We start from the raw sequence: 11,200 nt of genomic DNA on the forward strand, positions 1-11,200 counted from the left end.
AGTTATCTGATCCTCAACTTGTTTAGTATGTGTTTCATTTTCAAATAAGTCATAGTTTTATACTAGCGTTGCACACATAATGCCATAGCCAATAAATTTAAGAACAGAAACACATTATATCATAGTAATAATCTGCTTGTTACTCACCGATAAATGCTGACTCTGTGTGTCTGTGTGTTTGTATGTGTGTATGTGTGTTTCTGTGTGTGTGTGTGTGTGTGTGCTGCTGCTGCTGCTGCTGTCAGAGTTGTGGGTTGAATGAGGAGTTGGCCCAACTGTAAAGAGATTTATCTCCTCCTGCAGTGACACAGCAAGAAAAGAGCGGGATGAAAACTTCCAACAGACTAAAAATAACAAAAATAATCTTCTCAGATTATCCACATCAAACCCTTTAAATCTAAAATTTCTGTCTACATGTACAGATGGTGTTGGGCAATAAAAAGAGATACTGTAGCTTTGTGCTGAACTTTTTCTTAATCATGTCTTTAAAAGCAAACAAAAAACATGATTAAAACATTGTAATTGTCTTTATTTCTTACAAAGATTTTAAAATCCTTAAAGTACTACTTGGCTTTGTGCGTTTTGGTATGTATTAATATTCGAATTTCATTGTAAATGAAATGAAATATTACTATTATATTTAAAGGTTACTCCAGCATTTTCTGCTTTTGAAAATAATCTGGAATCTTAATTTAAATTGGATAAATTAGAAAAAAACAATTGTCCAGTGTAATAGTCTTATAAGAGTTGGAACTGTACAATGGCAGTCAGAAAAAAATATCACGGGCACTCCGATTGTAGATGTGAAACTAAAAATCCTTTATTAATATATATATATATATATATATATATATATATATATATATATATATATATATGTATTTATATATATATAAATATATATTTTTTTTAAATATATTTTTTGTATGTTTTACACAGATACAACCGTTTGTTCGTTAATTAAAAACAAAACCCGTTAGAAAACTACACTACCCAGTAGCGCTAGCGAGAGATGATCGCGCTGGATTATGGGTAAGCAGGAAGTAAACAGACACACGTTGAAGATGGGGCATTCAGAGGAAACCTCGGACGAGATTAGAGTGAAAAAGATGGATATTTTAAAAGATTTCCAGGTGTTGTTTTTCTCTATGAGTCGTCTGCCTTCATTTCCCTGGACTGTGAGTATGACGCACCAAAAATGTGCCTGTTCGTGCTGCTGAGCTCGGCGGGAGAAACGCTCACTGAGGACACATCTCACACAGTTAATACATATTATGTCAGAGTTCATTCAGAGCTGCAGGTCCTGCTCTGTTCTGGACCTGGAGTAAGTTTTTTTGTTTCTGAAACTGTAGAAATAACAGGTTGAAATTTAAAATACTAGAGGCTTGAATGTGCATCCAACAAGGTTTTCCTTGTTACAAAACCAAACAGTATGTCTTTGTTAAAATGCAGGGTGCTATACTTTAAAGGCTGCGCTAAAAAACTTCAAAATTCAAGAATGAATAATATATGTAATAAAAAATATTGAATTAAATCAATAAATCAATATTTATTTATGTTCTGACATGTAAATGAAATACATGTTTCTTGTATAAGCAACCATAAAAGGTTTTTGCCTGAGTTCTGTGGCCTTTTTCAAAACAAAATTAAAAAGTGCTTTACATAGTTTTCAGACAGAATTACAATATTAAGAGCTCGAAGTTAGGAAGTGAAATTAGACATTTAACATTAAATTCAAAATAATAGACTGAAATATTACAATATAAGATAAAAACAATAAAACAAACAATAAAAACAACAGTAGCCAAAAACTGTTCTATCAATTAAAGAAAGGTATTTTCTTTAAAGATACGTTTTAAGAAGTGATTTTAAAGATGTTCCTGATTCTACAAGTGTCCCAGAGCTGAGGGGTTTGATATTAAAAGCCTGGTTTCCTTCAGTCTTAAAACAGGACTCAAGAGCCTGAAGAGTCCTGCCCTGATGAAATATAATCCAGAATACTGAGAAAAATTTGAATTTTCTGATTTAAAATAGTCTTTCAGTTTTTAACACTGATGTGCTGTATTAGCCGGTTGGCCTCAGAAGCACTGAGTGTATTAAGGAGAATCACAACCATGTCATTATTTCTGACTGATCGTTTCTTCTGTTGCAGTTCCTCGAAAAAGACCTTCAAAGCAACAAATCAACAGAGTTCATTTCAGATATCCTGAAACAGGTGAGCAGCCTGCACACGGACCCCTCACTGTGCTGTAATCACAAAGCAGTTGTCACTGGAACTAACAGCCATGTGTCTTCATGTGTTTTCAGACGTGTCTTCACTCTCTGTGCAGGAAGTTTCCTCCATCACTCAGATACAGGCGACTGTTCCTCTCTGAGCTCATCAGACGGGTTGGTGCACTGTCACTTTGTCTCTGGACTTTCTAATATAAAGTTATCAGAGTTTTCAGTAACACCTATATCTTACAGGTTATTTCCTTCTATTTCATTGCAATGCATTCACCCCACTGTTTCATGACAGGTATTTCAGTGTTCAGTGTCTTCACCAGAGTCACAGCAGCATCACAACTGAAATCTCATCACAAAAATCCAACATGACTCTCTCTTCTCTCCTCAGCAGGAGGCTGCAGGCTGCGAGCCTCTGGACGAGCTGTACGATGCTCTGGCTGAGGTGGTGGGAGCTGAGGACTCCACCGAGTGCTACAAGAGCTACTTACTGGTACCAGACACACGCCACTCACTGCACTACAACAGGCTCTTTATGGCGGTGATGGCCGTCTTATTTGTTTTTAGCCACCTAAAAATTAAAGGTCGTTAAATGTATTTACTCAAAGAGTGAATCTTTCATCAGCCGCTCTTAAAGTAAAGACTATTATTTATGTTATTATCAAGAGACCAAAACCAACAGGGTGTTGGTTCATCTCTCAACACCTTCTGACTTCCCTCCTGTCTGTGGATCTCAGCTTCAAGCTCATTGGTTCCTACAGAAGACATAAAAACTCCTCATGAACAGGGCTGGGCAGTAATGAAGTACATTTACTTGAGTCAGTAACATCTGGCTTTGTGTCCTGCAGCCCTGTGGTGACGCTGTGAGTCTGTTGGAAAACGTTGCTCTGATCTCAGAGGGAACCACTGGTCTGGTGACCTGGGAGGCCGCGCTCTACCTGGCTGAGTGGGCCCTGGATCACAAGCAGGCCTTCACCGGCAGGTACCACCACCCCCAACAGCAAAGGAAGAGTCTGACATTTGCTTTTTTTTTTTCCGACAGTAAGATGAGAAGATCGATACCACTCACAAGTCTGTGTCTTTAATTATGAAGCTAAAGCCAACAGCCGCTTAGCTTAGCTTAGCATAAAGAGTGGAAGCAGGGGGAAACAGCTAGCCTGGCTCTGTCCAAAGGGAACAAAAATATAACATACATATATATATATATATATATATATATAATATATATATATATATAATGTTATATTTTTGTGTTGCAGAGATGATGAAAATTAGCACAAAAAAGTCATCTCATGTCTGTTTTGACAGAAAGTTTGACAGAAAATGTCAAAACTGAATCCCTTCCCCCCCAAGATTCAAACCCCTCTTTCATATTTTTTTTCATATGAGTTGTTTAACTTTAACGGGGGCTGGGGATCTCTCCTCCTCCTCCTCCTGTCTGCAGGACGGTGCTGGAGCTGGGCAGCGGCGTGGGGTTGACCGGTATCACCGTCTGTCGCTCCTGCAGCCCGAACAGATTTGTCTTCAGCGACTGTCACCCCAGCGTCCTGCAGAAACTCAGAGCCAACGTCCAGCTGAACGGGCTGAGCGAGCAGACGAGTCCCACGGTCAGAGTGGAGGAACTGGACTGGACGGGGGTGACGGAGGAGCAGTTAAAAGAGATCGGGGCTGACACCGTCATCGCTGCAGGTCAGAGTTCAGTCTTTATTTCCTGTCTGATAGCAGCAGAGCGTGGGGATAAAGTAGCAGAAGCAGCTGCTCCGTTGAATATGAGTCCTGCACATCCATCAGGCCATCAGAAGGAAAGGTGCAGAACGAAACCACACAGATGTGAAATCCCTGTGTTCCAGATGTGGTGTATGACCCCGACATCGTGGGAAGTCTAGTGAAGCTGCTGTCCAGGATCCTGAGGTGTTCCTCCTCTCCTGAAGTCCTCATCTGCTCCACCATAAGGAACCCGGACACTTACAGCGGCTTCAAGCAGCAGCTGGGTGAGAGAGGGTTCGTTCTTTCAGACATGGAGGTGACATCCGGGTCCAGCTGCACACACATCTGTCAGAGTAAAATCAGTTGTTCTCTCAAATGAGTCTGAAGATTCTTTTGAAGTCTAAAATGTTGGAGAAAGTTGTATAGACAGACTGAAACCATGAGCAGCTTCTGACTCAGTGACAAACAAACTGCAGCAGGACACTCAAAGAGTTTGCATCAAAACTGAAAAACGTTAACATGGCGGCTATTTCCAATATGTGTAGACCCTGTTTATTTATATTTCAATCAGGAGAGACTCAGAATATTACAGTAGCAAAAAACTTTATTGCCGTGTGCAAAACAGAGGAATGAGAGGTGAAGAGTCTTTGGCGATTAGACCCCGCTGTGATGTCATCATATTGAAAAAGGGGGAAGATGCTGTGCGTCGAGTAGGAAAGTAGAAAGTATTTTTAAAGCATTATTGGTACCACTTCACTATAAGACTAACCTTATACAGGACTGATGAATGGTCTAACATAGTTTATTAATTAAACACTTTATATATCATTTATAAGCTGTTATAACACATTAGATAAAAAGGGCAACAGTGATCTGTTGTTTGCCGAATAGTGAGCCCACATTTCTCTGTACTGTTACGCCTCATATCTCAGTAGTTACTGAGATTTCTTTGTTTTCTCCATCATCCAGCGTTTGTTCCTGCTGCTTCTTTTCGTTTGTTACTAACAATTCATCCTCTACTATAATGGATATGTCTTTATACGTGATATATCTTACCTGTGGAATAAAAGCAGAATTTGTTTCTAGTTTTAATTAAATTGGCCAAATACAATTTTCCACCTTCAATTCAGTTCTGTTCTTGTGTCAGTAAATCCAACCGCAGCCTTAGTGAACTGATTTATTACTCATTACTTCCTCCTGGTTGCTGTTAACTTGTTTGTTTTGTGACTTAATGAATTGACTGATTGTGTTTGTTGCAACAGGAAACGCAGGAATCAGCCACGACGTGATCACAGGACCCGTCAGCCACGTGTTTCCCTACAATAGGCTCTCCTCCATAGAGATGATTAAACTGTACAGATGACTCCACTGTCACAATAAAGATTTTATTTACAAATGTACATCGTATCAAAGTCTTTTATACATTCAAGTGCTCTGTAGAAAAACTAAAAAGTGGAATTCAAATTTTTGGACAAGTGAGAATTCCCAGTAAGAATCATCATCATCATCAACTGCTCTGACAGAATCCTTTACCCTCACACAAAGCTGTTATTCTAGACAGCTTCTAGACTTCCCTTCATCCCCCTGTTCAGAAGAATGACACTTCACTGCCAAGAATGAAGTTAAGGCAGAACATTTCTAATGTATTCTACTCTGAACTTTTTGGTGTTGATGCTTAAAAATCTGAATGTGTTTTTTTTTATCTGGGAGCAGTGAGGAGAGGCAGGACGTTCTGGTCCCAGTTGTCGTCCCAGCGCTGCCCTCTGCTGGTGCGAAGGTTCCTCCTGAACAAACCCAGTCTGCCTTCTGAGCTGGGAAACTCTGACAGGAGAGACTGGAAACACACAAACGCCAAAACAGATCAACACCAGTCTTTTATAAAGAAGCAGTGAAATCAGAGATTGTGTGGAGCTGTTAAATGATCAAAAGAAAACAACGGTGGCCTTTTAGAGAGCTGCATCTTTGATGCCACACGTTCAATGTCACATGCACTTCATTAAGATCACAGCACACCGAGGCGTGGAGCTCTCACCTTCAGCTGCTCAGCGAGCTCCTGAGAGTCTCGGAAGATCAGACCGTTCTCCTCGTGTTTCACCAGCTCCTGTAAACTGAGGAGAACAAAACACAGAGTCACACACTTCAGCTTCACCCATTCATTTAAAGTTATCTTTCTGGTTTCCAGTTTGTTCTGAGAAAGTCAGGAGGACTCATGGGAGGATACGACCTGGAAATCTTCTGGCTGCAGCCACACTGATCTGAGTCGGACCGTTTGTCTGATCCTTTCAGTTTAATGTTGAGTTCTTCTGATTATTTTGGCTAAATGCATGATGACAATTCTGAGATACATTTGTCATTTCTGACATATCAGGTTCAGCCTCTTATATAAATATATACTGTACATATGACACTTACAGCTGGACAAATATTCATCATGATTCAGTCATTAGGTGAATTTGAAAGGATTCAATAGATCTATGAGGACACAAATAGAATTTTTGTTTTTAATATTTTATATCTTGAACACATCTCAGAGTGTTCTCATTAATAATATGTGACAGGATATGAATCTCTTTGTTTTCTGAGGGAAGTGAACTGATTCCTCCCAAAACTTCACGAGTTTCTTCCTGAAAACTGGGCGAGAAAACGAACTATTTTCTCTATACACTTCCGAAAGAGCCAGAATTGGACCAAACAACATCAACTAAGCAAATCACATCAGTGTGTCTGGTTCAGTTCAATCCGTGTGTATCTGTACATGTAAAATCTAAACCAGACATCCATTAAAAGCCCCCCCTCCCTCACTGTGCGGCGCTCACCAGTCGAAGTGGATGGCACAGACGGGCAGACAGCAACCGAACATGTCCACCACCTTCATGGGCAGGTCCAGACCGCTGGAGGACTTGTGGAGACACACGCCCAGGTCTGCTGAACCTGGAGGACAGAAGATCCTGAGTCTGATTAAAGAAGTTTTTTTTTTAACCACATCCTGAGGTCAAAATAAAACAGACTTCACAGATTTCTCTACATTATGAGGCAGCAGTGTAAACTGCATACAGTTGGCTATAGATGGCTCATACAGAGGTGTTTATTACAATATAAGATGTTTTCTGTTCTCTCAGGCTGCATAAGTCCAGGGGTAAAAAACTTATTTTTTTCTTGAAGCCCTAATTATTGACCACCGAGTGCAATCACTAGTGACCACATAATTATTTTACACTTATACAGTATATAATATTTTTTTCACATATTTTTTTTTTTTTTTTTTATCATATATTACATTCTGTTGTTTTTATTGTTGTATCTGGAACTGCACAGACTATAAAAAGGCATTAGACTGGGGCTGATTTAATCCTTATTTGCTCACATGTTGTGTGTCACGTGTTTTGTTGGATCCATAATTTCATACAGTTGGTATAAATGAAAAATGGACCCCAGGGAGTGAGTGCAGGTCTGATAATTCTAAAAGCTGTTCAGGGATTTTTTGCCTCTTTTGTAAGAAGAAAGTTGTTTTTTACAGATTGATCTGACGTAAGAAGCAACTTCAAACTGATTCATTCATGGTTCGTTAAACTGGTTTTCAGAGATGATACCTGAGTGATAAATTTGATAAATACATTATGTGGCCCCTAATAAGGTGAACAAGATAATCACCGTGTTGAACCCTGTCAGATCTCGTTCTGACTGACATCAGATTGACAAAGGGGTGCACGTCTGACAGGGCCTGAAGACAAACACAGGAAGTATCATGTCATGTTTGTGTGAGTGTTACCTAATAACACAGGATAATCTTCTGCCTCCAGCCACGGAGTGCAGATCTCCACATGCTCCAACTGCAGAGAGTCTATCAGCTTCCTGTAGTGTTCTTTCTGAGGTCCTTTACCTGCACACACACACGCACGCGTACACACACACACACACAAATAAAAAAAACTGAAAGCACTCTGACGTCAGACACTTGGACGGACCGTGAGGCTGTTTACCTGTGATCGCACAGACTAGAGGTGGTAACGAAGCTCCTTCTTTAATGAAACCTTCGTACTCTGTTGAGAACAAACAGGTGTGAGCTGCTGAAACATACAGTCATGTATTCTAGGCTCCATGTGTAACATAAGGTAAAGAGCAGCAGTCTACACCTGTCGTACCTTTAAGAGCCTCCAGGAGGATGGAGAAATCTTCATCCTCTGTGGACACAAAGTAAATGTGTTTGATTATAAAAAGCTGAATACAAGACAGCTGACTGTGACTTAGATTTAACAAACAGTCAGACTTCAGAGAGACATCTGAATTCATCTGTTGCACAAAGCAGTTTAGTTCTCGACTATCTTCAGCCGGACTGTGCTACAATGAATTCTGGGTAAATCAACAATTTTCATAATTTAAAAAATGGCCGACCGAGTTACTTCATCCAACTGCTCAGCTCCATTTACCCCAGCAGAAAGTGCAAAGAGTGTAACAATAAAAAGTAAAAGAAAAAAAAAAAGAAAAAAAAAGGCTGTTATTCAGTTCTTCCTCAGACCTGTCCAGCTGGTGCTGCTGAGCAGCAGTGCCGGTCGCTCCATCGTCAAGGTCACCGAGTCATCAGCGAGGTCACAAACTGTGAAGATCGTCCTCTCCACCTTCACCTCCTCTTCCTCAGAACTAAAAACACACAACAGCTCAGTAAAGCCAGCACTTAGTGCTTTTGTTACAGGGCAGCTTGTGCCTGAAATGTTTCCATAACAAAATGCCTTGACGACACTTTTACAGACGGACGTGAAATGCGCTTGTGGTGTTTTCTCTCAGCTCTCACCCTCTGTGCTGGAACTGAGGATAAGTGTTGGCCAGTCTCATGAAGAGCTCGTGCTGCAGCTTCAGTGGAGTCTCTCTGAAGATGGCGGCCGGTCTGTCGTACAGAGTCGTCGCCCTGCAAAGGTCAGACAGTCAACAGTGTCTATCTATACAAGACTATTTATAAAATACAGGTAATAAAGAATGTTGAGACTTTTATCGACCCGCTCGTGTTTTTACTCCAAGATTCGTTCGTTTTTGCATCAGTAGAGTCTGAATCTACTGATGCTCAGTGTGTCCCTGCGTCCCTTTAGTTTAGACTAAGGTGCCCCAACAGATGAAGGTGCTGTAGTCATAACCGCCTTACTTTTACTGCATTTTAACCCTGACTACTCAATTAATCATTTATTTACTGTCAATTATATTTGTTTTTAAATCACTTTGTTTTGTCTTTTTTTTTTAAAGAAAAATCCTTTCTTCTTTTTTTTTTTTTTTTTTTAAATTGTCCTTGTTTCTTCCATCTATTCTATTATGTGTTTTTTCATCTTTTCTGAAGCACAATGTTTTGCTTCTTTTGTGTGAAATGTACTGTATAAATAAAGTCTTCTTATCATAATTATTGTTGATGCTGTTTCAAAAATCGGTGTGTGCTGTGAAGCGTTCTGTCTGAAAGGAGATCAAGGTGACGGCTTTCATTACTTTTGTTAATGAACAGATTAGTTAAATGATACTATGGCACTAATCCAAGGAATGATGAATGTTTGTCAAAATTATACTACTTTTAAGTAACTACGGTATGTTTACCATGTTTATTGGGTAGTATTTGCCCCAAGTATTATTTCAATTTAGGGACATAAGTGGCCAAATCATACCTGATGCCCCAGTTTTTCTGCAAGTCGTCCTTCATCGCGTTGGTGACACACAGGTTGTGAGTCGCCAGGGGGCCGAAGAAGTGCTCATACCTGGAAGGAGACAAAAATTAAAAACACCTGAACCATGTCACTGTCAGAAAGTAAAGAGTCAGTTGTATAAGCACATTACAAACTCAGGAATTAAATAACACATATAAACACAAAGCCTGAGCAGCACAGTCTTAAGATAACTCAACATAACAGTCATAATAAATATTAGCCTCCACAGATGATGTGTCGCCACCATTAATAATCTCCAAAAAGTTCAGTGAACCATCAGCTGCAGCAGCACTGACCACTTAGCCAGTCGGACCACCGGGTGTCTCTGGCCGTGACTCAGAGCCATGATGGTGTAGCCGTAGTTGTGCCAGTCGATGACGAATCTGCTGCCCCGCAGGACGCACACGAACCAAGCCACTGCGATGCTGGGGAGACCAGGGGGATTCTGGGATGCAAACACAATCATTAACATTGACACAGAGACATCCAAATGAGTGGATTACATTGAAATTATAAAAGCAGAGCAGTACATACAGTTCTGTAAAACTGCTTAAAGTGGAAGTGAATTAAAGAAATCATGAAGTCTATAATGCAGCCAAGAAAAATGTGTCCTCTGTAGACTATGTTAATGTGGACATAGATTTTAAAAGAAGAAAGAATGGTGATAAGCAGGGCTGCTTCACTGGAAGGTCCATTAATCTACAGACCTGCCATTGAATCTATGGAAATATATTCATCACAGTTCTTCAACTTTAAACCTGAATCCAGACCAGGGTGTAACAAACCTGCATTAGAAGATGAGACTGTGGCTCCACCCTCAGCAGCACAGAGAGCAGCTGTAGACACTGAATGATCACCTTCGTCACATATGTGAGGAGTTTTGGTCCCACTGAGAAAAACAGCACTTTGTGAAAACTGCAGAATAATCCAGTGAGAAGAATCACAGAAATACAGAATCACTGCTGCCATAATGCTACTTACCTCGAACACCTTTCACTTCTGCTATAGGGACTATCCTGATGTTCTCCTCTCTCAGCACGTCTTGATGAGGTTTATTGTCTGAAATGAAAAAGAAATATGTCAGAGACCATATCCATCACTTTCACATGAGTTTCTCTACTTCGACGCTGTCAACAGTAACAGCCTCAGGTTCAGTGTTTTTGAGCTAACTGACATCTTGTTATGAGGGCAGCAGGTAATGGATGATGAACAGTATGACACTCTTGTTGTCGTGTGAGGCAGTCTCACCTAAAAACCCAACAAAAGTGACATTAAATCCGTGTTTGCTAAGGGACAAGGCGTGATACTGCATCCGAGGACTGCGACCGATGTCCCCGAGCACCAGCACACACACCCGCCGCTCGGTCCCACCGTCCCTCCGCCGCAACCTCCACAACCACAGCGACGCCAGCACGGTAATAACAGCCACACATACAACCAGACACGTTGCATTTGATCCTGTTACACAAAACGCAGTTAGAAGCGCCGCAATTAGCACCAAAACCGTCAGACAAGCCGTGCCGGTGCCGTGCGACGCCATGTTTGTTTGTAATTGGTGATGACGTGGCTCAATGGAGGGGAGTGGCTTCAGA

At 40.6% G+C, this 11,200-nt stretch overlaps 2 protein-coding genes across 3 annotated transcripts; one reads left to right on the forward strand and one right to left on the reverse strand.

Moving 5' to 3' along the window:
- The first annotated feature begins 1,028 nt into the window (after positions 1-1,028).
- Positions 1,029-5,330, forward strand: eef2kmt (eukaryotic elongation factor 2 lysine methyltransferase). 2 transcript variants are annotated; one of them, XM_056402636.1, is made up of 8 exons: positions 1,029-1,178; positions 2,153-2,215; positions 2,308-2,388; positions 2,615-2,716; positions 3,072-3,205; positions 3,668-3,912; positions 4,074-4,214; positions 5,193-5,330. In XM_056402636.1, exons 1-8 carry the CDS (start codon positions 1,029-1,031, stop codon positions 5,291-5,293), a joined length of 1,017 nt encoding a protein of 338 aa, XP_056258611.1. In that variant the 3' UTR covers positions 5,294-5,330. The 2 variants fall into 2 exon arrangements, with proteins under 2 accessions (XP_056258611.1, XP_056258612.1); XM_056402637.1 differs by having other exon boundaries at positions 1,045-1,178; positions 2,618-2,716.
- On the reverse strand, positions 5,302-11,149 carry alg1 (ALG1 chitobiosyldiphosphodolichol beta-mannosyltransferase). Its single transcript, XM_056402635.1, has 13 exons — positions 10,857-11,149; positions 10,590-10,667; positions 10,394-10,497; positions 9,905-10,053; positions 9,570-9,659; positions 8,720-8,833; positions 8,447-8,568; positions 8,073-8,111; positions 7,911-7,970; positions 7,700-7,810; positions 6,747-6,861; positions 5,963-6,038; positions 5,302-5,764 (listed from the first exon to the last, which is right to left on the reverse strand). Exons 1-13 carry the CDS (start codon positions 11,146-11,148, stop codon positions 5,630-5,632), a joined length of 1,485 nt encoding a protein of 494 aa, XP_056258610.1. The 5' UTR covers position 11,149; the 3' UTR covers positions 5,302-5,629.
- Between the last annotated feature and the right edge of the window lie 51 nt (positions 11,150-11,200).

Source organism: Seriola aureovittata, chromosome 17 (assembly GCF_021018895.1).
Source record: "Seriola aureovittata isolate HTS-2021-v1 ecotype China chromosome 17, ASM2101889v1, whole genome shotgun sequence".
Lineage (NCBI taxonomy): Eukaryota > Metazoa > Chordata > Actinopteri > Carangiformes > Carangidae > Seriola > Seriola aureovittata.